The 25,830-nt window shown below is 51.9% G+C and overlaps 2 protein-coding genes and 1 non-coding gene across 9 annotated transcripts; 2 read left to right on the forward strand and 1 right to left on the reverse strand.

Moving 5' to 3' along the window:
• Positions 1-2,797: 2,797 nt before the first annotated feature.
• PPP2R5D (protein phosphatase 2 regulatory subunit B'delta) lies at positions 2,798-23,897 on the forward strand. Of its 4 annotated transcripts, XM_023764133.1 has the most exons (17): positions 2,882-3,004; positions 7,528-7,660; positions 8,443-8,520; positions 18,568-18,784; positions 18,979-19,178; positions 19,261-19,371; positions 19,461-19,553; positions 19,965-20,095; positions 20,215-20,274; positions 20,379-20,487; positions 20,699-20,752; positions 21,051-21,221; positions 21,308-21,435; positions 22,057-22,158; positions 22,251-22,323; positions 22,458-22,574; positions 22,705-23,897. In XM_023764133.1, the coding sequence occupies exons 2-17, from the start codon at positions 7,643-7,645 to the stop codon at positions 22,840-22,842; spliced, it is 1,800 nt and encodes a 599-aa protein (XP_023619901.1). In that variant the 5' UTR covers positions 2,882-3,004; positions 7,528-7,642; the 3' UTR covers positions 22,843-23,897. The 4 variants fall into 4 exon arrangements, with proteins under 4 accessions (XP_006100622.1, XP_014321456.1, XP_023619901.1 ...); XM_006100560.2 differs by lacking the exon at positions 7,528-7,660 and having other exon boundaries at positions 2,798-3,004; XM_023764134.1 differs by lacking the exons at positions 2,882-3,004; positions 7,528-7,660 and adding an exon at positions 11,133-11,233.
• Positions 16,001-16,107, forward strand: LOC111828279. The gene has a single exon (XR_002832092.1). It is a non-coding gene; the product is annotated as a U6 spliceosomal RNA (small nuclear RNA).
• MEA1 (male-enhanced antigen 1) lies at positions 23,790-25,741 on the reverse strand. 4 transcript variants are annotated; one of them, XM_006100555.3, is made up of 4 exons: positions 25,647-25,741; positions 24,862-25,142; positions 24,676-24,778; positions 23,790-24,158 (listed from the first exon to the last, which is right to left on the reverse strand). In XM_006100555.3, exons 2-4 carry the CDS (start codon positions 25,129-25,131, stop codon positions 24,007-24,009), a joined length of 525 nt encoding a protein of 174 aa, XP_006100617.1. In that variant the 5' UTR covers positions 25,132-25,142; positions 25,647-25,741; the 3' UTR covers positions 23,790-24,006. The 4 variants fall into 4 exon arrangements, with proteins under 4 accessions (XP_006100617.1, XP_006100619.1, XP_006100620.1 ...); XM_006100557.3 differs by having other exon boundaries at positions 25,676-25,699; XM_006100558.3 differs by lacking the exon at positions 25,647-25,741 and adding an exon at positions 25,528-25,574.
• Positions 25,742-25,830: the final 89 nt, after the last annotated feature.

A 25,830-nucleotide genomic window follows, 5' to 3' on the forward strand; every position in this document is an offset into this window, starting at 1 on the left:
CACAAAACCCACGTCCCAGTGTTTCTTGTCCTGTTTCTTTCTACTCCCACCGAACTTGAAGCAAAGACAAAGCAGCTTCGCTTTTTCATCCCTCCAAAACCAGCTGTTCTCTCCCAGCCAATCCTTGCAAACTGGAGATCCACTTTCTGTTTCTAAGGGGGTTGGGGGGGGGGGGGCGGGGAGGATAGCAGAGCAGGCAAAAGAGAGTGGTTCAAGGCTTCAGTCATGAGCACCAAACCAACAGCTCTTGCGTCCCACCTGTACTGTTACTTCGATTTCATACTTGTCTCCATCTCCCTGCTCTGTACACGACACTAGACACTGGTAGGCCACGCTTCCAGTTATTAACAAAATATAGGGTGTATGTATATTAACAAAATATACATACATACACTTTGAATAATTATAAAGGCAGCGTTTATTAAAATATATTTCATTTTCAAAATTGAGCTATCAGCTGTTAAAGTGTATATACATTTTGGGGGGACACCCTGTACTGTATATGTACTTAGAATCAATGGATTCGTTGGTGGTAACCTACGCGTTCTGGACCTTGCATGCTCTTCCAGCTACTGCCCAACTTTCTCCTTTCCTTTGCAGCGAGCATCCTGAGGCAGTCTTCCACTCTGTACATTATGCGTTCCTAAAAATGCTAGCTGAATATTACATTTACATGTTATAAGGCATTTCCATCCCTAAAGTGATAAGATTTTGAAAAATGTCTGATTAATAGTTCCTGGAGGTACCTCTAGTCCTAAACCCGAAATTGCACAGTCCCACATCTTGACAACAGTGGGCAAGAACGTACGAGGTAGCTGAATTTGCATGGATGAAAATTCCTATTTGGTAATTCTAAACTATTATGTGCCTCCGTCCCCTGCCTCCCAGAGGACCAAGGACTGAAAGGATAGTGGAGTGGGTCCAAAGAGGATATGCTTGCTTTACACAGCAGCAGGCAAGCTCTAGGCCAGCGATGGCGAACCTTTTGAGCCCGGCGTGACAGCATTTTGAAAAACCCTAACTTAACTCTGGTGCCGTGTCACATATAGAAATTTTTTGATATTTGCAACCATAGTAAAACAAAGACTTAAATTTTTGATATTTATTTTATATATTTAAATGCCATTTAACAAAGAAAAATCAACCAAAAAAATGAGTTCGCGTGTCACCTCTGACACGCGTGTCATAGGTTCGCCGTCACTGCTCTAGGCCTTAGGGCTATGGTACTTCTTAAGGCCTCTGGAATGGGTAAATACATCTGGTATCCTGTCTCAGTTGGCACCCACATGGACACAAATATCCATCCATAAATAAATGTCCTTTCCTCCCAGGCTTTCCCCCAGCAAATAATGGCTGGCATACAGTCCAATCTGCATTACCTTAAAATTGTATTAGTCACTGGGAGCCAAACACTACTTCTATAAGACTTTCACACCTCTTAGGGCTCTTCAACCCACTATAAGCTTCCTTTTACTCCTCTGAAACTTTCCTGTAAAGATCACCCATAACCTCTCAACTGCAGAATCAAGGCGATGCTGTCTGATCTTGATCTTACTCAGTCTTCCTCTGGAATCTGACACTATTGACCAATTCTTTTAATCCCTTTGCCATTATGACACCAGTTTTCCTCCTACATCCCTAATAGCTTCCTGAAGTCATCCTCAACTCCTCCCTTTCCCTTACACATCCTCCCCACAATCCAGTGAATCACCAAATCCTGTTGATTCTACACATTTCCCAATTCCATCCTTCTTCTCCATGCCCATGGCCATCTATAGATACAAAAGCCTAATATGCAAAGTGCCCCCTCCGGGAGTTGGACCCACCTGGAGTTTGATCGCTCGCTATGATGTGCACTGACCACCAGGGGGCGGCTCGGAATGAAGGAAGGCCCCAGCTGGCAGCTGCTAGGGACCCTACCCATGCACGAATTTCGTGCACTGGGCCTCTAGTCGTATTATAACATTGCTCTCCTGGGCAAGGAGCACAGGCTTATTCTTAAACCTTCTCCAGTTTCTTCATGTAGTCAATCTGCTACTGGAGTCAACTTTCTGAAACATATTCCTCCAGCCCAGTCTAGGTTTGTGCAATTTATTACACTGTATCTTAACCATCTGTTTATACCTGTCTGTGAACTTCACCTGACTGGAACTCCCTGAGGGCAGGAACTGATCTTATCCTTTAGGACATTAGCTTGTGCGGGGTGGGGAGTAAGGGATGTATTTCCCCGAGACACTAAACCCTGAGTTTCCAAGTGCACAAATCTAGCTGGTTCCCCAATCCCAGGAGATCGGCAGTAGGAACAGGGACCCTCTTCCCAAAGTAGCAACAAACCCGGGATTCTCGCCTCATTTCACCCAGGCCCCCGTCTGCGAGGCTTCCCCTTGGCTTCTCTGCAAGCCCTGTTTGGGGAAAGGATGCCATCGAGTCCTCTCCACCAATTAGTGCTACGTTACCCTGAAGAAGAAAGGCACCCCTTCATTTTAGGGCTTCTTTCCTCCCATTCGGACTGGGCAGAGCAGCGAGTGGAGAAAGAGGGCGAGCCCCCTTAGAAGGGAACGGGCCGCGAAGAAAGGCCGAGGCCGACGTGCCCCGACGCCGCCGGAGTGCGGCACTCAGTCCTCAGCTTGGGCTTCCCCTTACCCCCGCCTCCTTCGCTAAGCTCGACCCACTCCAGGGCGGGACCTCCCACTCGAGCCAATTCTTGGAGCCGAACCCTGGCGGTTTGTACTCTTCTTTTCCAATGAGAAAAAAAGGAAGCAGCTTGGCGCCAATGGCCAATCGGAAGAGGCGGCGTCTGGTTGTCAGGCAGGTTTGGAAGAGTTCGGGCCAATTGGAGGCGCAGACACCGATCAACCCGGGCGCAGCGCGCAGGCGGTGGCGAGGAGACGCCGAGCGGGCCGAGTGCGGCCGAGCAAAGCCGGAGCCGGAGCCGGAGCGGGGCCGCAGGAGCCAGGCCGGGTCCGGACGGGCCGAGATGCCCTATAAACTGAAGAAGGAGAAGGTGAGCGTGGCCCTTTTCCTTCCGCCTCCGCCTTGGGGCCTGCGCGGAGCTCTGGGAGGGGCTCGAGCCAGGCCCGGGACAGCCCCGGGCTGACCCTCCCGTCCGGCCCCCGCAGGACTCCCTGGGCCAGCCCGCCGTCCCCGCTGCCGGGCGCACCCCCCGCCTGTGCTGCAACTGGGAAAGCACCCTCATCTTGCGCGATCTGGAGTCCCCCCCACTTACACCCCCCGACCTGCCCCGGCCCAGGGTAGCCCCCTCCCTCCAGATCTGCCCCACTCCCCTCCCCGATCACTCCCCGGCTTTCTCTCCCCCCGCCACTCACTCCCCCACCCCCACCCGTGTGCTGGTTCGGGACAGCCCTCCTCCCAGGTAGTGCCTCCAGGACTAGCCACCCTCCCAGCCCCTTCCCTCCTCCTCCGACCCGCCCAGGCCTGCACTGGCCTTCCCCGCCGCTCCCTGCAGCCCCTTCTCCCGCCCTGCCCAGCTCCCTGACCTAGAACAGCGCTGCCTTCTCTCTCCTCCACCGAATCTGGCCTAGGCCCCTCCCTCTAGTTCTTCCTTCTCACACAAACTTGTGAGCCAGGACTGAGCCTTTCCTTCTGTCCGTGGGACCTCAGAATGTCATGCTGGAGGGGACCGCCGAGTGCATTCAGCGCCATCCCGAGTGGGACAGATGGGGAGACTGAGGCCGGGCCAGCGGGAGGGGGGCCAAGGTCACACAACCTGCTGGAGGCCCCGCTGCACCAGCAGGGCTCCGGGCTTAAAGGCCCTTCTTCCGAAGTCCCCTCTCACAGGCAGGGCCGTCTCCCAGGTTCAGACCAGCCCGTCACCATTCCCAGGCTGAGCAGGCGCCAATCCCCGAGTCCTGGGGTAACCTTTGCATTTTTTATTCTTTGCACAGTGTTGGACTTCTGTCTTTCCTGGGCCATACTGTCTGTAAATCTGGAATCTGCCCTCACTATCAGATTAGTTTTCCTTCTTACCCATGGACTAGCCACCCCTGAACACCCTTGCCTTTGTCATGGTGTCCTGACACAGGCTGTTTCTTTCCTTTTTTTAAAAAAAAAAAAATGCTTTATTGATTGGTTACTTTTAGAGAGAGAGGAAGGGAGGGAGAGAGAGAGAAAATTCGATTTGCTGTTCCGCTTATTTATGCATTCCCTGGTTGATTCTTGGATGTGCCCTGACTGGGGATCAAACCCACAACCTTGGCGTATCAGGATGACACTCTAACCAACTGAGCTACCTTCCTCGTCTACCTCCATACCACCTTCCCCGTTCTTCATCCCTGCCTTTCTCTGCCCTCTATTTCCTGCTGTTGCTGAGATCTGACTCAGAGGTGTGGTTCCTCTGAGGTACAGATTCACACAGAGGATGCTAGAATGCCAGCTCCAGCCTCCCCCAGCTTCTCCTTTCCTGGGCTGGTTCCTCATGGCTCTGGCCTGGTGTTCTGCACCAACATAAAGCAACCTACTCTACGACCCCAGAGGTGTCATGCTTTCATTTGTCCTCTGATGGGCTGGGTTGCTGGGCTCCCATCTCTGACCTTATCAGTTAAACTCTTTACCCTGGGGCTGTTGGAGATCTGCCAGGGTTTTCCCCATAACCTCTCAGGTCCTGATGTTCTGAGTGTAGGGTTGTGATGGTGCACTAGGCACTGAACTTCATGGGGCACTGAATTGGTCAGGGTTGTGTGCCCCACCCAGGGCCCTGTCCTTGGCAAGTGAGTGGTTTGGCAGCTTAGCTTTAGATGATACACACACAGCCACGCAAGGGGCTAAAAGGGTCACAGGTTCGATTCCCAGTCAAGGGCAGGTACCTGGGTTGCATGCAGGAGGCAACCAATAGATGTGTCTCTCTCACATTGATGTTTCTCTCTCTCTCTTTCTCTCTCTCCCTCTCTCTCTATCTATCTCTCCCCCTCTCTCCCTCTCTCCCTCTCTCTCCCCCCTCTCCCCTCCCATCCTCCCTCCCTCCGTTCGACTCTCCCTAAAAATCAACGGGGAAAGCAAATCCTCTGGTGAGGATTAAAAAAAAAAAAAAAGCCCTGCCCAGCCGGCATGGCTTAGTGGTTGAGCGTAGGCCTGTGAATAAGGAGGTCACGGTTCGATTCCCGGTCAGGGCACATGCCCAGGTTGCAGGCTGGATCCCCAGTGTGGGGCGTGCAGGAGGCAGCCGATCAATGATTCTCTCTCATCATTGATGTTTCTATCTTTCCCTTCCTTTCTGAAAACAATAAAAATATATTTAAAAAAGAGAAGGAAATCTTACCAAAAAGAAAGCCCTGTACCAGTGTGGCTCAGTTGGTTGAGCATCATCCCATGAACCCAGAGGTCACCTGTTCAATTCCTGTTCAGAGCACATGCCCGGGTTGCAGGCTCCATCCCTGGTAGGGGGTGTACAGGAGGCAGCCAATCTATGTTTCTCACATTGATGTTTCACTCCCCTCTCTCTAAAAAATAAAAATAAAAATAAATCAGTAAAGACATATTTTTTTAAAAAGAATGCAGAGGGGCATGGAATTTCGGGGAAGCTGGTGAGGTCTCTACCTATCTGTAGTTTTTAGTCTGTCCCATCCACAGACTCGACTAGATGATTGAGAAGAAGAAATTTGAATTTGACTTGCTAGGACCACAGGGATAATTATTTGGTTGGAAGGATTGGAGTACATGGGGCCAGGCATCTCTGATCCCCTTCGAGGTTTAACATTCTGCTTTTGATTTCCAATTGCCTTTGGCCTTCTTCAGTCAATGATTGGCAAGTCCTGAGGAGGAAGGAGGTGACATGTGACAGGTTTGCCTGGATGGGGCGGGGACAGAAAGAAGGGATGGGTGGAAATGATGCTCAGCCATCACTTCTCTCCTTTCTCCTCCATCCGAGTTGGCCCCAGTCCTGTCCATCCTTCACAGCCTCTTCCCTGAAACCGCCCCTGAACCTTCCGGTGGGAGGGAGCTCTCCCTCGTGCCCTGGGTTTACAGAACCCTTGGTAGGTCACTGATGCCCCTTTTGTGTTCTTCTGGACTGGAATTAATTATGGACAAGTCTTTTCTTCCCTTTGCAATAGTAACTGAGTTCCATTTTGGTTTGGCGTCTCCCTTGCACACAGTAGGCCCTCAATGGATGGGTGCTGAGTCAATCTCTTGTGGGGATTTGCATCCCTCTTCTTCCCTCGTGTTCTGATCTGAGACTTAACATCTTGAGTCAGGTGCCCCTGCTCCCTCCCTCTTTCTTCTTGTTCAGAATGATAGTAATAACATTGACTAACATTAAGCTTTTCATGGACACTGTGCTAAGGGAATCAGGAACCACGATCCTCGTCACTTAGTAGATGAGGAAACTGGGGCTCAGAAAGGCTAGTTAACTTGCGTATGATCATGTAACTGGTAAGGGTTAGGCCCGGAACACAGGGCTGGCTCCATGGTGCCTTGCAGCTCTGGACTGCTGGGCTGGGCTGGGCTGGCGTGTGTGCCCTTCACCTGTTCTGCGGGAGCCAGGGAGGGAGAGTGGTGGGCCACACAGCGCGGATCTTTCTTAGGCGCATTCCCTGAGAGATACGACTGAGTGCTTCTAGGGTAGGTGGAGGGGCACAAAAAAGACCCAGTAGCTCACGATCAAGTCGAAAGATGAGACACGTACGAAGAGGGGTCACCTGTGTCCAAGGGGCCCACATTGGGGGTCTGTTCAGTCACCTCAGTGTTGTGTTCTGCCTGCACCCCCTCATCCTTTTCCTCTCCACCCCATGATCTGAGCCACTCCCTGGCCCCTTGATGAGGGGTCAGTGTGCCCAGCGTGGCCAGTAGGCAGTGGAAGGGTATTCGACACAAAGAAGGAGCGCCTGCCTGCTTCTGCTCGCTCATGTGACTGCTCACTGCTCACTGCTCACTCGGAGCCGCTCCACACCTGGGAATGGCTTCCTTCTCCCCGCCCCCACAAAGCCTTCCCCCAACTCCACCCACACAGAGCTTTCTTCTCCCTGAAATCCTTTTGCCCCCATAGTCACAGCCACTTGATTTAACACTTCTCACTGAAGGGGCTTGGATGCCATTGAGTTGCGGAATCTCAGAGCTGGAAGTGATTTCCAAGGGCCTCCAGTCCAGTCTTCATTAAGGCTCGAAACCCCTTCTGCGACCAGCCTCGGAGCAGGCGTGACTGCTCCCCTGCTTGAATGCTCTTGGGGTTGGGGACGTGCAGCCTCGCGAGGCAGCCGGCTTCTGTGCAGCTGCTCTGGAGAAAATTCTTCCTTGTTTGGAGCCTCCTCTTGTCTTCCTGTCACTTCAGCCAGGGCTCTTGAGCCTCTGGGTCCACATAGAACAAGTTGCATCTCTCGTCCACAGGACAGCCCTTTAGTTATTTGTAAAGATCCCTCTTGCTCCCCCTCCTGCCATGACTCCTCCCTTCCATTGTTACCTCTCCCAGTTCCTGCAGCTGTTGCTCTCAGGACATGCTTTTGAATCCACTCCAGTATGGGTTATATTCCCCCCACCCCAAAGAAAACCTAGAATTTGTCTTTGTCCCTCCCGAAGTCTGCTGCGCACAGCTGAACCAGACCCTCCACAATGGCCGGGTCCCCAGTGCCGAGCACTCCACACAGGCCTGTTAGCTGATGGAAGGTCCCTGTAAGTGAGCTGCGGGCCATCCATGGCACACAGAGGAATTGTTGTGAGCTTGCAGCCAGACCTAAATCCCCGTCTTTTTCACTTTTTCCCCATCTTGTCCCTGTGCAGTTGCTTATTTTGGCCCGAAGCATAGGAAGAGATGCTGGGCAGGCCAGGGCTCGGAGCCAGCGGCCAGGTTCCCGAGGGAGACTTGGGTCTAGTGCTCACCCTTTGTAGCAGTTCAGGGCCTTACTCCCACCCCTGTCTCTGTCCTGTCCACTGAGGTGTTCCTGGGACAATTCCTATACATGTTAGCATTCCTGGGCCCCACTGATGGTGCCGGTGTCATCTGGGTGCTGTTTGTGACATTTAAGAAAATGCCTCTCGCTCTTCCCAGATGGCTCTGGGGGGAGAGTGGTGATCCTTCCCTCCAGCAGGAGAGCCTCAGGCACCCTCTGCCCACTTTAGCCCCAGCGAGTGTGAGCAGCTTGTTCCATCATGCTTTCCCCTTAAGGCTTTTCCCCTGGTTGTTGACAGAGGCACTCCCAGGCCCTAGCTCATGTCCCAACCTTGGGAGGGGAAAGAGCATTATCATGCTTCATTACTGTGTGTTGGAGAGGTCTTCCCAACCACATTCTAAGCTCCTTGGGGGGACTGAATTTCCCTTTCTGTACCCCAGCCCCTCCTCCCCTGGGCTAGATACAAGGCAGGTGCTCGGTAGTTCTGGTTGATTGATTGATTCAACTGGACAGAGGATAATTACAGCAAAGACCTAAGGGGTCCAGACAAGGCCTCTCCCTTCCCCTGGCAAATACTAACTCGACCTCCATCTTCTTCCTTCAGGAGCCCCCCAAGATTGCCAAAGGCACGGCCAAGTCCAGCAGCTCGGGCAAGGATGGCGGCGGCGAGAGTGCTGAGGAGGTAATGAACGGGGGCGCAGCCCTAGTTATGCTGTACACACCAGCTCCAACTGCTGGCTGTCTGGCTGGTGGGGTGAGGGATCCCAGGGGCCAGAAGTTAGCTGGGCAGAAGGGGAGGAGGCTCCACAGCCTGGGAGGGACCTCAGGCAGGTTTTGCTTCGGCTGGTGTAGACCAAATAAGTTCTCCGGTTCTTTAGCCCCCCAGTGATTCCTGTGAAAGTTATCTGAACAACTTTGAGTATTGAGTTCCTTTTTCCTTAGGGCAAAAAGCTAGGGGTACCAGGTCCTGGGGAGATGGGGAGAAGTATACGGTGCTCAGTGGTGAGTGGCTTCAGCATGGCTCTGGGTGGGGGTGGGGGTGGGGTTGGGGAGTGGCTGGAGTTCCTGAGTCGGCCGGGCTGGGCCCATTGCCCTTGGTCCTGATCAGATGGGAGCTACTGAAGGACAGTTATGAGCAGAGGCCAGCGCAGCCCAGCAATCTAGGGTTGTAAAGCAATAAATGGCAAGTGGAGAGAGCACTGGAGGGTGGAGGGCCTTAAGGAAGTCCAGAGTGTGTCCATGAAGGTTTCCGAGTGTGCTCGGGGATGCTCAGGAGGGTGGAGGATCCTGACATCATTGAGCAAATGCTCTTATTTCCCAGGAGCTGGTGATCCTTGATTTCTCTGCTTCCTGCTTCCTGTTCTAAACTGTTCAGAGGGATGGAGGAGAACAGAAAACAGGGGCAGGTCTTGTGTGTTTTGGGGAGAAGAGATCGATTAACAAGTGTTTGGGGTTAACTCTGGACTTAGATTTTTCCGGGTATTCTTGGTCCCTGTCACCTTTAAAGAGATCTACACACTTTTCAGGCCTGTGACCATTGTTTTAGGCCTCACTTGAGTAATTGGAAGAAGCAGGGGGGGTGTCCCCCACTTTGCAGACACGGAAGTTGAGGACCGCAGATAAATTCCTCCTTCTCTGCACTGACACAGTAATCTGATCAGGTCTCCAGAATAGTCCTTATCACTGGGTGTTGTAACTTCTCACATGTGTTTTCCCCACCAACTGCGGGCTCTGAGGGAAGGAGCTGGCTTCTTCCCGTACCGTGCACTCCTGCACGTTTGCAGCACTCCCTCCGGGCTCAGCCTCCCCTGTAGGAATGATGACACCTGTGGAACCCACAGGGAAGGTCGCTGGGAACTGGCAACTGATAGGCAAAGCAGCAAGAGACTCAGAAGTAGGATGGAAAAGAATAGTTGGGGGGCTGCCCCCAGCTTTTGCCTATTACCTACTCCCAGCTTTTGCCTATTACCTACTTGTTCATTTATTAGATTGATGTCATTTATCATCATCAAACCAGGATTATAGGAAATAAAAGGACTGGGGGCGGGGAGGAACATAAATATAAATAATAAAATGGCAATAACTACATACCTATCAATAATCACTTTAAATATAAATGGACTGAGTTCTCCAATCAAAAGAAAGAGTAGCTGAATGGATAAGAAAACAAGATATATATATTCTACAAGAGACCCACTTCAGATTGAAAAGATACACACAGACTGAAAGTAAAGGGAAAAAGGTATTTCATACAAATAAAATTTTTAAAAAGCTGGCATAGCAATAAATATATCACACAAAATATCAATAAAATATATAAAGAAAGAATAAGGCAATCATTAAAACTGACAGCTATTTTTATAGTTTAAAAAATATATTTTTAGTGATTTTAGAGAGAAAGGAGAGGGAGAGAGAGAAACATCAATGATGAGAGAGAATCATTTATCTGCTGCCTCCTGCATGCCCCCCACTGAGGATTGAGCCCACAACCTGGGCATCGAACTATGACCACCTAGTTCATAGGTCGATGCTCAACCACCAAGTCACACCAACCGGGCTATTTTTGTCTTTATTGGAACAAAGAAATAAGCATCTTATTAATTGAGTCTATGGTGTTTACTATAAAAGATTTACTATGTAAGAATATAAATGCCCAAAACATTTATAGTATTTCATTTATTTTAAACAAAATCAAACTGATTAAGCCTGACTGGTGTGGCTCAGTGGTTGAGTGTCGACCCATGAACCAGAAGGTCACAATTTGATTCCTAGTCAGGGCACGTGCCTGGGTTGCGGGCCCAATCCCCAGTAGGGGGCATGCAGGAGGCAGCAGATCAATGATTCTCTCTCATCATTGATGTTTCTATCTCTCTCTCCCTCTCCCTTCCTCCCTAAAATCAATAAAAATATTTTTTAAAAAAATCAAACTGATTAAAATGAAAAAAAAAGAAAAAGATTGTTGTCATTTCCTGAAAGCAGCCTTTCTTGACCACCGCCTCACCCCCATCCCCACCTGCCCAGGACAAGGTCAGGGCTCCTGCTCTTTGCTCCTCTGGCACCCAGTGCCATCCACGGCAACACGTCATGAAAAATTCCACGTGAATCCATCGTTCAGGAGCTGGCTCCTTTGTTGGTGTGTGAGCTCTGTGAGGCTCTCGTTCAGTGTCGAGGGGCCTGGCACACGGGAGGCGCCAGCATTTGAATGCCTTAGTGAGTGAAAACTGAAGGAGCAAACAAACCAATTTCAAATTAGAGCTGGAAGGAACTTTAGAATCTAACGCTCTCCTTTCATAGGTGGGAAAACGAAGGCTCCAACAGATTCAGAAATATGCCAAGACCAGTTGCTAGGATTTCTGCACGGCCTTTCTGGACAAATCTGATAAAGGCAGGAGTAGGTCAGTATCAGGCCCTCTGGGGAAGGTGTGTTCAGTTCACCTTTTGCGCTGCTTTGGGAAACGCTGCTCGGGCTTACCCGTGGGCAGCTACAGGAATTCTGCTACCTGCTTTCCTAGAAACATGCCCAGGTGGCCCCACGCAGAGGGACAGTGGGAAAGTCGGTGGCCAGGCTGTGAGGCCTAGGTCATCAAAAGCTGTTTGGCAGTCTTTTCCTTGCCCTTCGTGTAGTCCAGGATTTTGGGCTCTTAACAGCCAAATTTACCCTGTGCTAAGCATTTGCCAGTCTTTCCAATTGACCCTAATAATTATAGCAGCCAACATTGATTTTATTGAACAGTGACTTGTATATTAGTGTCCTGGGGCAGCCATCACAAATTACACAACTGGGTGGATTATAATAACGGGTCTATCTTTTCACAGTTCTGGAGGTCAGAAGGCTGAAATCGAGGTGTCAGCAGGCCAGGCTCCCCTGAGGTTCTGGGGAGGTCTGTGCTGTGCCTCGTTACTAGTTTCTCGGGGCTTTCAACTCTCCTGGGTGTTCCTTGGCTGGTATATGCATCACTCCAATCTCTACCCCCAGCTCCACATGGCCTTCTCCCCTGTGTGTGTGTAACTGTGTTTCTGTGTCCAGATTTCCCTCTTCTTATAAGGACACCAGTCCTGTTGGATTTAGCACCCGTCCTAATCCAATATGACCTCATTTTTACTTGATTACATCTGCAAAGAGCCTATTTCCAAATAAGGTCACATTCACGGATGTTGGGTTGATGTGGATCTGGGGGACACCATTCTACTCACTACACTCTGTACCAAACACTGCTGAGTACCTGAGTACTTTGCATGCATTTAATTTTATAACCTTCTCATTTAATCTTCACGACACTCCCGTGAGGTCATTCCGTTATCGTTGTCCCCATTTTACAGATGAAACTGAGGCTTAACAGTGTTAACTAGCTTTTACTTGGCAGTAAAACGGTGAATTCAACCTAGGTCTGTGTGGCTTGGGAGCCAGTTCCCCTGTTTTTTTATTTTTATTTTTAGAGTGCATGGAAGGGAGGGAGAGAAACATCAATTCGAGAGAGACACATGGATTGGTTGCCTCCCACGTGCACCCCGACCAGGGCCAGGTATGCGCCCTTGACCAGGAATTGAGTCCAAGACCCTTTGGTGTGCAGGCTGATGCTCTAACCATTGAGCAACCAGCCAGGGCCAGCTCCCCTGTGTTCTTGATGGCATGATACACTGGCTCTCAGATTCTAGAAGACAGTATTGGAATGGAAAGGAGCCCTAAAAGGTTAGGTCAGACTTACTCTGACCTGCTGCTGCAGGCAGGGCGGGGTTCTTTCTTGGTCTGTCTTTGGGGAAGGCAGTTCAGTGCTGTGGACTTTGCTTATGTCCTGAGTTCTGGGAGTGATGGCAGGGGGAGGAAAAAATTATCCTGTTCTTCCCCACTTCAGCCTGACCTCCCTGTATCCAGAGTTGTTACCCTAAAAATATTTGGCCTTATCAGTCCTCTACTTAAAAGCCTCTGTTGGAGCCCTGGCCGGGTGGCTCAGTTGGTTGGAGCATCGTTCTGTACACCAAAAAGGTGAGGATTCCGTTCCCAGTTAGGTTTCCGGTTTGATCGATGTTTCTCTCTCACATTGATGTTTCTCTTCATCCCCCTACAAATCAATAAATATATCCTTGGGCGAGGATAAAAACAACCCTCTGTCTGCACCTCCTTGTTCACAAATTCAAATTCACATTGTCAGCCCTGCTGAGCTGGCTGCACCCCATTCTTTTAGCTCCCATCCTGGTTTCTTGTCACGATGAGCCCTTCTATGACTCAGAGCCCTTATTGATGTGATTCCGTAGACCTGGACTGCTTTATCTCTCTCCTTTCTTCCTTTGCTTAAACTCATGTTTATCCTTTTAGAGCCAAATTAAAAGTCACCTCTTCAGGGCCGTTTTCCCTAATCCTTCAGGCAGAGTTTGTAGCTCAGCCCTCTGGGTTCCCACATCCTTTGTTGCTTTCTCTGCTTTTGCATTTCCCTTGTACCAATAGCTGCTCTCTGTCCGTCTCACCCACTGGACTGTGAGCTCTTTGAGGGCAAGGGCCATGTCTTACTCACCTTTTAATCTCTAATGATGTTTATTGAATAAATGAAGGAAGGGAAGAATTAAGCACAGCTAAACAGAGCTCTAGATGTCAGGATAGGAGAGAAAGCTTCTGTGATTTTCAGGGTTTTAAACGAAAAGGATCTTCATTTAGCTAGTAATTCATTATATAAAAGCTATAACATTAGTTTTTGCATTTTTCACTGTTGATGTTTCATCGTTCTGTTAACAATACTTTCTATAATGTTAAATATTTCTATCTCCTACTTTATTTATGTGTGAGTACGTGGGTTGAATTGTTAATGGTGGCTGTGTTAGGATCCGGTTGGACCTGCATTGGATCAGAACGAGCAAGTACAGTTGCAGTATATACCGCGTGCGCAAGAGGGGTGTGTAAATCAGAGCGCCGCTCGATGGCCGGAGGCCTGAGCCTCGGGAAGCTTCCTGGAGCTTGGATCCCGTTGAGAGTTTAGGTAGGAGGAGAAGGTACTTTGGGCAGAGAAGACGGCCACTACAGAGTCTCGGCTGTGGGACAGGCAGGACAGAGGAGGGGTGGAGAGCAGGTTGGCCACGTGGGCTGTGGTCGGCGCCCAGGGATGCCCTGAGAGCTGCAGAAGGCTCTCCAGGGGCTCACCTGCCTCCCACTTCCAGCCCAGGTCGGTGGAGAAGTCAGAAGCTGGAGCTCTTAGGAGAGAGTGTTGAACGTGAAGTGCGTCGCTGGCATATCCCCATCCCTCCCTCTGGCAAGCACGTTCCTCGCGAAGGGCGCACAGACCAGGAGACGCCTCATCCAGGCTTGGCAGCCAGGGCTCTGCGGGCTGGGCCAGCTGTCTCTCAGATGCTGCTTATGTCTGAGGCCCGGGAGCCGGTGGCCTTATAAAACGGGATTGTTTTTAAACTTTGGTTTTTCGCCATGCAACCCTCTCTTCCCTTGACACCTACATGGAGAAGAGTTGGGAAAACACTGATCCAGTCCCACCCTCCTCCTCACTAGCAGGGAAAATCGAGGCCTTGCCTTTCCCTTTCTGGGAGGAATGCCTCCTTTCCCTGGATGTCCCCTTGGTAGGAGGTTCGTGGAGGGGCAGGGTGTCTGCGTCTTCTCTCGGAGGATGGAGAGAGACCTGCTTTTCCTGAGTTTGGGTTCCTAGCTGCCACAAAGGCCCTCCCCCTAGTGTCACCAACGTTTCTCCCTCCCGCTCTGCTTCTGCCACCGTCCAGGGCTCTGTTCTGAGGGTTCTCCAGTCGGGACAGGAAAACCCTGTGGAGTGGGGCCTGGGTTTGGCCCCCAGTCAATCAGCCAACCAAACATTTGCTAACTGCGTGTTAGTTGCCAGTGCTGAGGGGACCCAGAGGTGCCAAGTGGGGTCCAGGCTTTCGAGGGACTTGCTGTCCAGTCGGGGAATGACACTTGAACAGACTAAGTAAGAGGTGTCACTAGGGATGGTCACAGGTCCAGCTGGGGAAAGGGCATGGATACCCAAGGCCTGGAATGTGAGAAGGCTTTTTGGAAAAAGGTGGGACTTAGGCTTTTCTTGAAAGATGCAATGCCCCATTTTAAAACAAGGAGGATAGTAGACTCTGAGGAACATTTGAAGTGTGCTAATTTCAGGAATTTCCAGGCCGCATTCCTAAAATCCATGGGGTGGGAAATAATAATTTCTATTGCCCTGGCCTAGTAGCTCAATTGGTTAGAGCGTTGTCCTCAAGGTTGCTGGTTCGATCTCCACAATTGACGTTTCTCTTCTTCCCTGTATCTTTTTTTCTTCCTCTCCCTCTTTCCCTTCTTCCCTCCCTCTCTCTCTAAAATCAAGAAATAAGATTTTAAAAAATAGGTACTATTATCATCCCCATTACAGATGAGGAAACTGAGGCACCAAGAGACTGTATGACTTTCAGCTAATTAATGGCAGAGTCAGGAGTCAAACCCAGGCAGTCAGGCCCAAGTCTGTTGGTCATGGCAGGAGAGGTGTGTGATGGCTGCTTTTGCCCCACCTCCTTACGTTCCCCTCGTCCAATTGGTGTCTGGGGCTGTCATTTCAGGCAAAGGAGAGGGCCATAAGGGCAAAGCTACACTGGACCCAAGGGCTACCCTGAGCTGGACCCTGTCCCCTTTGTTCTCTGATCCCCACAGAGGTCACAAGCTCAACATAATTGTTTCCATAAAAAATTCAGAGCCTACGCCCTGGCCGGGTAGCTCAGTGGGTTAGAGCGTTGCCCCAACATGCCAAGGTTGTGGGTTCGATTCCCTGATCAGGGTGCATACAAGAATCAATCATTGGATGATGCATAAATAAGTGGAACAACAAATCAATGTTTCTTTCTCTCAAAATCAGTAAATAATTTTTTTTCAAATCCAGAGCTTACAAAGCATAGCATTTCTGTCTTCCTCCCTTCCCCCTACCCCAGATGCTTTCAGATTTTCCCATTTTTACTGTATAAAGGAAGAGTTTGTGGAGGAGGCTGGAGAGGAGGTGGGGATGGCAGGTATGAGGACAAGAGGACAACTTCCCTGCGGTTGGGGTACCCAGCTAGACATGGCCTCACCCCTCTGGCGCTACTGTAATTTCTGGTTGGTCAGCCTCTCTCCTCTCCCAACAGGGGGGAGCTGGACAGTACCTGTGGGTGGACAGCCCTGCAAATGTCTGTGTAGGCTGAAAATGGGCTCCGTGTTCACTTCGGCAGCACATATACTAAAATCGGAATGATACAGAGAGGATTAGCCTGACCCCTGCGCAAGGATGACACCTAAATTCGTGAAGCGTTCCATATTAAAAAAAATAAAAATTCCTGGCCAGTGTTGCTCAGTGTTTAAGCATCAACCCATGAACCAGGAGGTCATAGTTCAATTCCCAGTCAGGGCACATGCCCAGGTTGTGGGCTCGATCCCCATTAGGGAGCATGCAGGAGGTAGCCAATCAATGATTCTCTCTTATCATTGATGTTTCTATCTCTCTCTCCCTTTTTCTTCCTTTCTGAAATCAATAAAAAACATGTTTGTTTTAAAAAAAGAAAACGGGCTTCCTGGCTGCTGTGGCTCAGTGGTTGAGCGTCAACTTATAAACCAGGAGGTCACAGTTCGATTCCCAGTCAGGGCACATGCCCAGGTTACAGGCTGGATCCCCAGTATGGGGCGTGCAGGAGGCAGCCTATCAGTGATTCTCTCTGATCATGGATGTTTCTGTCTCTCTCTCCCTCTCCCTTTCTCTCTGAAATCAATAAAAATATATTTGAAAAAGAAAATGGGCTTTATGAGGCTCTGACACCCTTGTCTGGGAGGAGGTAAGGAGACGGTTTTTAAAAGTAGCTGTCTTTACAAAATCCAGAAAAAAGTCACCTATCACTCTGCTCCCACAGGAGATGGGCATGGCCACAGTGGTGGGCTTACTCCTGTCCTTTCCCCCCTAACCTGGGCTGAGTTCCTCGTGTGGCATTGTGCGGGAGCTCATGTATGTACAGTTTTGTAAAACCCTTATTTTGCTTAGCATAGCAAGCAGTTTTCTGTAATCACATAGTTTTAGGTTTTTTTGTTTTATCTTACGTTTTTATCGCTGTGATCACATGAACATGTACATTGTTCAGAAAATCAGATAGTACCTGGGCTGCAATGCCAGGGCAGCCCTCCCAGGCCCCTCCTCTCCTTCAGCGCCTAACTTTCCGTGGAGGGTGACTTCTGTGTTTCCAAATAAGATTCTGTTACTGCTTTTTTTTTTTAATTTTTGAGATTTTGATATTATCTATTGACTGTGCTGTGGAAAATTAAACCTCAGTGTCTTATACCTCTGCACAGACATCTCCCCTCTTCTCAAACTACGCATCACCAATTTTGGGTAAATAACTGTGACTGAGTAAATATTTTTTACAGCTGAACCATGTATGATTACATTTAGTACATAGTTTTGTAAACATGATTTTAACTCCATGACATCCCACTTATTTATTTAGTTGCTATTATAAATAAGGCTGTAAAAAGTATAAAAAGGCCAAAGCCTCTTTTTTAAATTGAATTTTTTTTGTGTTTTTAGAGAGAGAAGGAAGGGCGAGGGAGAGAGAGAGAAGCATCAGTGTGAGAGAGATAAACGTCAATTGGCTGCCTTCTGCACGCCTTCCACCGGGGATCAAGCTCACAACCTGGGCATATGTCCTGACTGGGAATCGAACAGCAACCTTTTGGTACATGGGATGTGCTCAACCAACTGAGCTGCACCCGCCAGGGCCAAAGGCTTTTTTTATAGTTAGGATTTTTCTTAAGCTATATTTCTAGTACTTAAACTGAGACATGGGAATGAATTTCTTTTAACTTGTAATGGAAGAATGTAACACATTCAGTACAGTCATACAGTACAGTAATCTTGGGTGTCTGCTCATTTAATTTTTACAGGTATATATGCTATGAACTATCTCCCAGACACAGTCAAGATATAAATGTTTCACCCTAGCCAGTTTGGCTCAGTGGATAGAGCGTCGACCTGTGCACTGAAGGGTCCCAAGTTCGATTCCAGTGAGGAGTGCATGCCTGGGTTGCGGGCTCAGTCACCAGTGGGGGGCATGCAGGTGGCAGCCAATCAATGATTCTCATCATTGATGCTTTTATCTCTCTCCCTCTCTCTCTCTCTCTTTCTCACATATCTATAATAATAAAAGCATAATATGCTAATTAGACCAGATAGCTGGACGACCTTCCTGACGAAGCCGGGGCTGCGAGGGTCGAGCCCCTTGCACGAATTTTGTGCATTGGGCCTCTAGCGTGTGTGTGTGTGTGTGTGTGTATGTGTGTGTGTGTGTATTTTTTTTAAAGATAAAAAATGTTTCCATTACTCAGAAGGTTCCTCCTGCCCTCTCTCAGTCAGTACTCACACACCACCCCTCACCACCTCCAGCGAGGCCCTGGAAAGATAGCTTCTTTTCTGACTTCTGTTGCCGTCAATCCATGACTTGGCTTAGCCTGTTCACCCTCACCCCACCCGTGAACTGGAGTGAGCATGTTGAAGGCTCTGTGCATCCCTTTGGGAGACTTCCCTTTGTGATCACGCCCAGGGGTAACCGTGGGCGTCTCTGACCCTGGCCTTAGCTCTTTCAGGGCAGGGCACACAAACGGGCTGGGATGGAGGGTGGCCGGGGCCTGGGGGCAGAGTTACCTGCCACATTAGTACGCAGACTGCGCACTCAGATTCCCCTTGGGAAGACGTCTGGGGAGCCTGGGGAAGGGACTTCAACAATTCACTTGTGTGACCAGGCCCAGCCGCAGCCGCAGCCGCCACCCCAGCCGCAGCCCCAGTCTCAGCCACCGGCATCCAACAAGCGTCCCAGCAACAGCACGCCACCCCCCACGCAGCTCAGCAAAATCAAGTACTCAGGGGGCCCCCAGATTGTCAAGAAGGAGCGACGGCAAAGCTCCTCCCGCTTCAATCTCAGCAAGAACCGGGAGCTGCAGAAGCTTCCTGCCCTGAAAGGTACGTGGAGAAGGTCACGGGGGCGGGTGCACCAGGCTTGGGGGCACTGGGTGGTTTTGGTTACTTGGGGGGGAGGGGAGTTCCATTGGGGAGCGGGTGCCAGGGGAGCGGGACAGGGTCGGGGAAGCCCTGTGAGGCCAGTAGGGCACAGCAGGGAAGGGCGGGGAGGGAACCTGACTGCTGGCCCCCCCTAGATTCGCCAACCCAGGAGCGGGAGGAGCTGTTTATCCAGAAGCTACGCCAGTGCTGCGTCCTCTTCGACTTTGTGTCAGACCCGCTCAGCGACCTCAAGTTCAAGGAGGTGAAGCGGGCAGGACTCAACGAGATGGTGGAGTACATCACCCATAGCCGCGACGTCGTCACCGAGGCCATTTACCCAGAGGCTGTCACCATGGTGGGCGCAGGAACGGGAACGCGGGCGGGGTGGGCGCCCTGGAGAAGCCCAGACAGAGCTCTCACCGGGGCTCTCCCCTCAGTTTTCAGTGAACCTCTTCCGGACACTGCCACCCTCATCCAATCCCACCGGGGCCGAGTTTGACCCAGAGGAAGACGAGCCCACCCTGGAAGCCGCCTGGCCACATCTCCAGGTACCAGGGCCGGGGGCACGCAGACCTGTGTCAGGTTCTCCCAGTCCCTGGGGAACACCCCCTGAAGGGATGCTCCTTTCCCTCCGCAGCTGGTGTACGAGTTTTTCCTACGTTTCCTTGAGTCTCCTGACTTCCAGCCAAACATAGCCAAGAAGTACATTGACCAGAAGTTTGTCCTCGCTGTGAGTCCCTGAGTGCCTGTCCTTCCCCTCCTTCCAGGGCATGGACTCCGGCCCCACATCCCTTACTCCGGTCCCAGTTCTTTCTCCCTCTAAGAATATCTTGGGTTTCAGCTGTGTCTGTACAGGACACTATGAGGGTTAAACTGACCTACTCTGCCTGCAAGAAGCTTCCAGCATAATGGAAAGAAACAGAAGCAGCCACAAAGTTACCCACCACGTTCAGTATGCCGCACGCATACTCAGATGTCCCCTTGGGAAGAGCAGAGAAATCCAGTTACTCTTCCCAGGGCCTTGCCCCAGGGCCCTCTCCAGAGAACCTTTGAGCTTCTCCCAGCCAGGACCCTATGTCACCCAGCCCTGCCTTCCTCAGCTCCGGCCTCACTTGCCACCTTTCTTCCTGCCCGCTCCCAGCTCCTCGACCTGTTTGACAGTGAGGATCCTCGAGAGCGGGACTTCCTCAAGACCATCTTGCATCGAATCTATGGCAAGTTTTTGGGGCTCCGGGCTTATATCCGTAGGCAGATCAACCACATCTTCTACAGGTGAGGCCAGGAGCCAGGCTCAGCAGCCAAGCAAGCACCGCTAAGGTGGGGGGAGAAGGGAGGTGGGGGGGACTTCAGAGGGGCCTCAGGTTGTCAGGAGACCCTTTTTCTTCCCTCAGGTTCATCTATGAGACGGAGCATCACAACGGGATTGCCGAGCTCCTGGAGATCCTGGGCAGGTGAGAGGTGGGGTGGTCACACATGCCTGAAAGAAGTTGGGAGGGTTGGGTCACTGAGCTTGGACTAGGCCCTTCGGCCCTAACAAACCTCCCTTAACTCCTAGCATCATCAACGGCTTTGCCTTGCCCCTTAAGGAAGAGCACAAGATGTTCCTTATCCGTGTCCTGCTTCCCCTTCACAAGGTCAAGTCCCTGAGTGTCTACCACCCTCAGGTAAGCCGCCTTCCTCTTGATGATCCCTGAGTGGGCATGGCAGCAGAGAAGACAGGGCGGGGAGATGTTCCAGCCGGGTGGGGAGGCAGAGGGAGTGGGTGGGATAATTCCGTCTACGCCGCCTCTTCCATTGGGGGTCTTGCTCCTGTCTCTGATCTCCGTGAGACCTGGGCCCTGCGCCTCACCTCCTTTCTGCCTCAACCTTTTGCAGCTGGCATACTGTGTGGTGCAGTTCCTGGAGAAGGAGAGCAGCCTCACTGAGCCGGTAATTCCCTCTCTAAGCCCCAGCGCCCGCCTGTCTGTCAGCAGCACGTCTGTCTCTGTGGGGCAGTGCCGTAGCAGGTGCTCAGGAGGGAGGGAGCCCAACAGGTGACATGGCTTCCTCTCTGAAGGAGAAAACCCATGCACACCTAGGAAGCAGATCCAAGTCAAAGAAACATGAGCCGTTAGCTGAGGCCACCCAAGCTACGCCCACTGCGGGGGGCGGGGAGGGGGGGGGCAGGAAGACTTCCTGGAGAACCAGGCAGGTATTGAGTGAGAATTTTATCCTCCTCGTCTCACAGGTGATTGTGGGGCTTCTCAAGTTCTGGCCGAAGACCCACAGCCCCAAGGAGGTGATGTTCCTGAACGAGCTGGAGGAGATTCTGGATGTCATCGAACCTTCAGAGTTCAGCAAAGTCATGGACCCACTCTTCCGCCAGCTTGCCAAGTGTGTCTCCAGCCCCCATTTCCAGGTGAGATCCAGCCCACCTCCCAGGAACTGGGGGGGTCTTGAGCAAAGCAAGCTGTGTCCTCACGGAGTCCCGCCTGTCCCCACCAGGTGGCAGAGCGAGCTCTCTATTACTGGAACAACGAGTACATCATGAGCCTCATCAGTGACAACGCTGCCCGGGTCCTCCCCATCATGTTCCCTGCGCTCTACAGGAACTCCAAGAGCCACTGGAACAAGTAGGGGCTGCGGTGGGCTGTGGTTTTGGAGCCTGTTAGGGTGTGGAAGACCTACAGAGTCTCATCTGGTCACTTTGCAAGTAGGGGTGGTGCCCACTGTAGGTTGAGAGGACCTTGAGGAATGGGGAGAAAAGATACCTACGTGAGAGATCTCTGAGACCAAACAGCAGAGCAGTGGCCTGTAGTACACCTCTTCTTGCAGTCAGACATTTTGCCGCTTTGGTCACTTAATTCCACGCTGTGGGAAGTTGATGTGGCCTTAGGATGTGTTGCATCCCAGTGTTGTAAAGGCTTTCCTGCTAAGCGCAAGCATGCTGTGGGGCAGATGCACGTCATGCTGCTGGGAGGCCATTCGTGTGGGCCAGGCAAGTGGGGAGGAGGAGGGTCTTGGAGCATGGGGTGGCAGGAAGGATGGACAGGCAGACCAGTATTTGTGAAAACCCTGCAAGGCCGATCTCAGGTCACATGATTTGACCGGAGAGATGAGCTTACACTGTAGCGGTTTGTGAAATGGGAGTAGTAAATGAGAAAGCTCTTAGCAGACACCTAGGAGAGAGCAGGTTGGGCCTGGCACTAGGGCAGGCTGTGGCCTCTTACACCTCGTCTTTCTTGCGGTGGCAGGACAATCCATGGACTGATCTACAATGCCCTGAAGCTGTTTATGGAGATGAATCAGAAGCTGTTTGATGACTGCACACAACAATACAAGGCGGAGAAGCAGAAGTGAGCGTCTCCTCTCAGAGCCTCTGATTGTCCACCGCCAGCCCCCTTTGCTTCTCTCTCAAACTCAACCCCCATCCTGTCTGCTCCCTCAGGGGCCGGTTCCGAATGAAGGAAAGAGAAGAGATGTGGCAAAAGATCGAGGAGCTGGCCCGACTTAATCCCCAGGTGAGGTTTTCCTGCCACTGTCTTGAACTGAGGGGCCCGTTAGGCTGGGGGAGGGTCTGTTTGAGGAGGAATAGCGGCAAACAGGTTCAGAGTCTGAAGGGGCTCCCCCACTTGTCCGTGCCTCCGTTCCTCAGTATCCCATGTTCCGAGCTCCACCACCGCTGCCCCCTGTGTACTCGATGGAGACGGAGACCCCCACGGCAGAGGACATCCAGCTTCTGAAGAGGACCGTGGAGACGGAGGCCGTGCAGGTGGCCGGGCACAGGGGGAGGCGGAGCAGCAATAGACAGCTCTGCAGGGGGAGGAGCCCAGGAATGAGGGGGAGCCACAGAATACACTGGGAATTGGTCACCATTCCTCTCCTTCTCCCTGTCCACTCAGATGCTAAAGGATATCAAGAAAGAAAAAGTGCTGCTTCGGAGGAAGTCAGAGCTGCCCCAGGACGTGTACACCATGAAGGCGCTAGAGGCTCACAAGCGGGCGGAAGAGTTCTTAACTGCCAGCCAGGAGGCTCTCTGACGCCCCGAGTTTCCTCCACGGGGCCACAGCCCACTCAGCCCTGGGACGCTGCCCTAGCCCTCCACCCTTTGCTCCCCACTGGCTGACATGGGGCAAGGCAGTGCCTCTTTAGCTATTCTAGGGAGGGTGATGCAGCACTTGAAGCAGGGATGCCCACAGAGTGGTCCCTCTTCTCCCCAAAATGTGTTGGTGCCTCCTGGTGGCCAGTACAGACAGGCTGAGCACTAAGATGCTCAGTGTTCAGACAACTGGGGACGCCTGTACCCTCCTGCTCCTAACCCCACAGCTACCTGAGGCTGCTCTGAGAAATACACACAGGAACACATAGGCTCCTCTCCCTTCCCTTCATCTTCATTTGAACGCCAGGGGTCTCCTCCTCTCCCTCCCCTGCAGAGGCACACGGGGAGCAGCAGGAGGTTATTCTCACCAAAGTTATGCCAAGCCCCACTGGCCCCTGAAGTCAATAGCTGGAGGGGCGCCAACCCCCAGCAGCACAAAGAGGCCCCCAGCCCCAGCAGTGTGCAGGCTGAGGGGGCCGTATTATTTCCTCTTACCCCTTGCCCGACCAAGACCATGTGGGAGGTCAAAAAGAGAACCACATAAGCTATGGACATCAGGTAATGAATAAAGGGCCCAGATGGATCAAGAGAAAGGGATGAACAAACACCCTACCTGTGCCCCCTCCTTGGGGAGCAGCAGCCCTGGGATCACAAACATGGAAGGGACCACCTGGGGCTGACTGCTTTCCTGTGCTGTTGGTTCCCAAAGCCAAGAGGAAGGAGACAGGGAGCAGTGTCTAAGCACGGCTCCCTCCAACATCTATTTATTTTCCTTGTTTGTGCTAATGCTGGGCAGGCCCTCGCTTGTCCCTTTCAGGCACCATGGAGAGGCAAGAGGCTTAGGAGAGCCAGACCCGGGTCCCAGGGGCACAGGCAGTGCAGCTTTGGGCTGTGTACATAGGGTGCTTTATTCTCCAGAGTGATACATGCTATGGTGGGTTGGGCTTGGGCCGATGTCCCCATATGTACAGACTGAATAAAGTGGGTCTCTGAGAAGTTTGATTTGCCTTGATGTGGAAGGGAGATGGGCGTTACGACCAGGGATGTGTTCAGTCCTGTGCTGGTTCCAGTGGAATGCAGGGAGATAAGGCAGCTCTCAAGGTGGTCACTTCCAGGCAGGGGATGCCTGCCGGGCTTGGAGAGCCTTCTGTACCACGTCTTCCCACTGGGCATCTGATATCTCCCGAGCCCAGGCAGGCACCCCTGGTGCAGGCAAGCTTACTCCAGCCATTGTCCTTTTCACCAGCTCTACATGATCTGAAATCACAGGCAGAGACCAATTAGAGGATAGAAAAGATGGGACCAGCTTCCCTGCCCATTCCTTGAATTAACCCAGAACCATTGGGTTAGTAAAGTCACCAAATCTGTCTGTTATTTCTAGGCAAGCCTGCCCATTCCCCAAGTCTAGCAGAATAGCATTTCACCTGGATTCTTTAAAAAAAATTTTTTTTTATTGATTTCAGAGAGGAAGGGAGAGATGGAAACATCAATGATGAGAGAGAATCATTGATCGGCTGCCTCCTGCATGCCCCCTACTGGGGATGGAGCCCACAACCTGAGCATATGCCCTTGACCAGAATCGAACCCGGGACCCTTCAGTCTGCAGGCTGATGCTCTATCCACTGAGCCAAACCAGCTAGAGCTCACCTGGATTCTGACGTCGGCAAAATTTAGATTACAAACTGTCATTTTAGGAACAGGGTATTGCTCTGTGACCTCTCTATTGGCTCTGGCCAGTTCCTTTCCTCCTAATGAAAAGAATGATCTCTTTTACCTGGGTCCATGGGAATAGAGCTGCGGCTGCTCAAGGCTGTAGCTCCCTCCTCATCTTCATCCTCGCTCTCTAATGGTGGGTCTGGCAAATGAAGCCCCAGGGCCTGAACAGCCAGAGAAGACAGTTCAGGGCCAGCCCTTCAGGGATCCCACCTTCACCTCGGGAACAAGGCCTCCTCCAGCATACCTGGATCCGATCCTGGATGTCCGCCACTACGTCCTCTCCATCCCCCACCGGCGCCAGCTCCACCTCCTCGGGCTCAGGGTCTTGGTTCAGGGGCTGGTAGGAGTAGCCGGCTGGGCCTGCCCCGGGTTCCTCCTGCTCTTCCTCAGGCTCCTCACTGCTCCAATCCCCAGTGCCTTCCGTGGGGCCCTGGTGCGGCCCTAGTTCCTCGGTCTGATTGGGGAAGATACGCTCTGGGCCCATGTTGTCTGCCCCGAGAACTACTGCTGCCATCCGGGCACGGGCTGCAAGAACAGGGGGGCACGAGAGGGATCTGATTAAATGAGCTGTGCACTCCGCCTCCCATCCAGCTCCTTGTGGTCTCCTGTGTCCACAAAACATCGAAACGCCCAACCTTCTGCGCCCCAACCCACCTTGGCATCTCCTGGGCCCTTCGCCTTTTAAGTCGGGCTCTTATCTCGAGCCGAGGCCCACCCGCCTTGCTCGGCCATTTCTTAAATATTTAACAGCAGAACCAGAGGCTTAGCCATCTCTCAAAACACACCCCTTCCAGAACCCCGCCTTCCCGCCCCCTCCTGACTTGCGAACTTCGGATGGGCAAACAAGCTCCTAAAGACAAGGCGTACCCGTTCCCTTCTCCCCTCTCAATGGGGTTCCCCTCTGTACCACCTGACAAACGCCCTTCAGGCCCCAGGGGCTCCCCTCAAATGGTCCCAGCTGCGGCGTTCCCACCCCCTCCCCACCCCGACCCCACCGATGGTCGGCGCCGGCGTCTCCGCGCGCCTCACCCGCTCAGAGCCCGCGGCCGAACCCGCACCTCCACTTCCGCCGGGGCAGGACGTGCTGGGCGCCTAGTCCTCCAGCCCCGCCCATCGCTCATGATGGACGCGAAAGGGGACAACGACTCCGCCCCTTGCCCCGCCTCCATCGTCCGGGCCCAAACAAAGAACTACATTACCCAGGGACCCCCAC

The sequence above is a fragment of the Myotis lucifugus genome, unplaced genomic scaffold (assembly GCF_000147115.1).
Source record: "Myotis lucifugus unplaced genomic scaffold, Myoluc2.0 scaffold_318, whole genome shotgun sequence".
Taxonomy (NCBI): Eukaryota; Metazoa; Chordata; class Mammalia; order Chiroptera; family Vespertilionidae; genus Myotis; species Myotis lucifugus.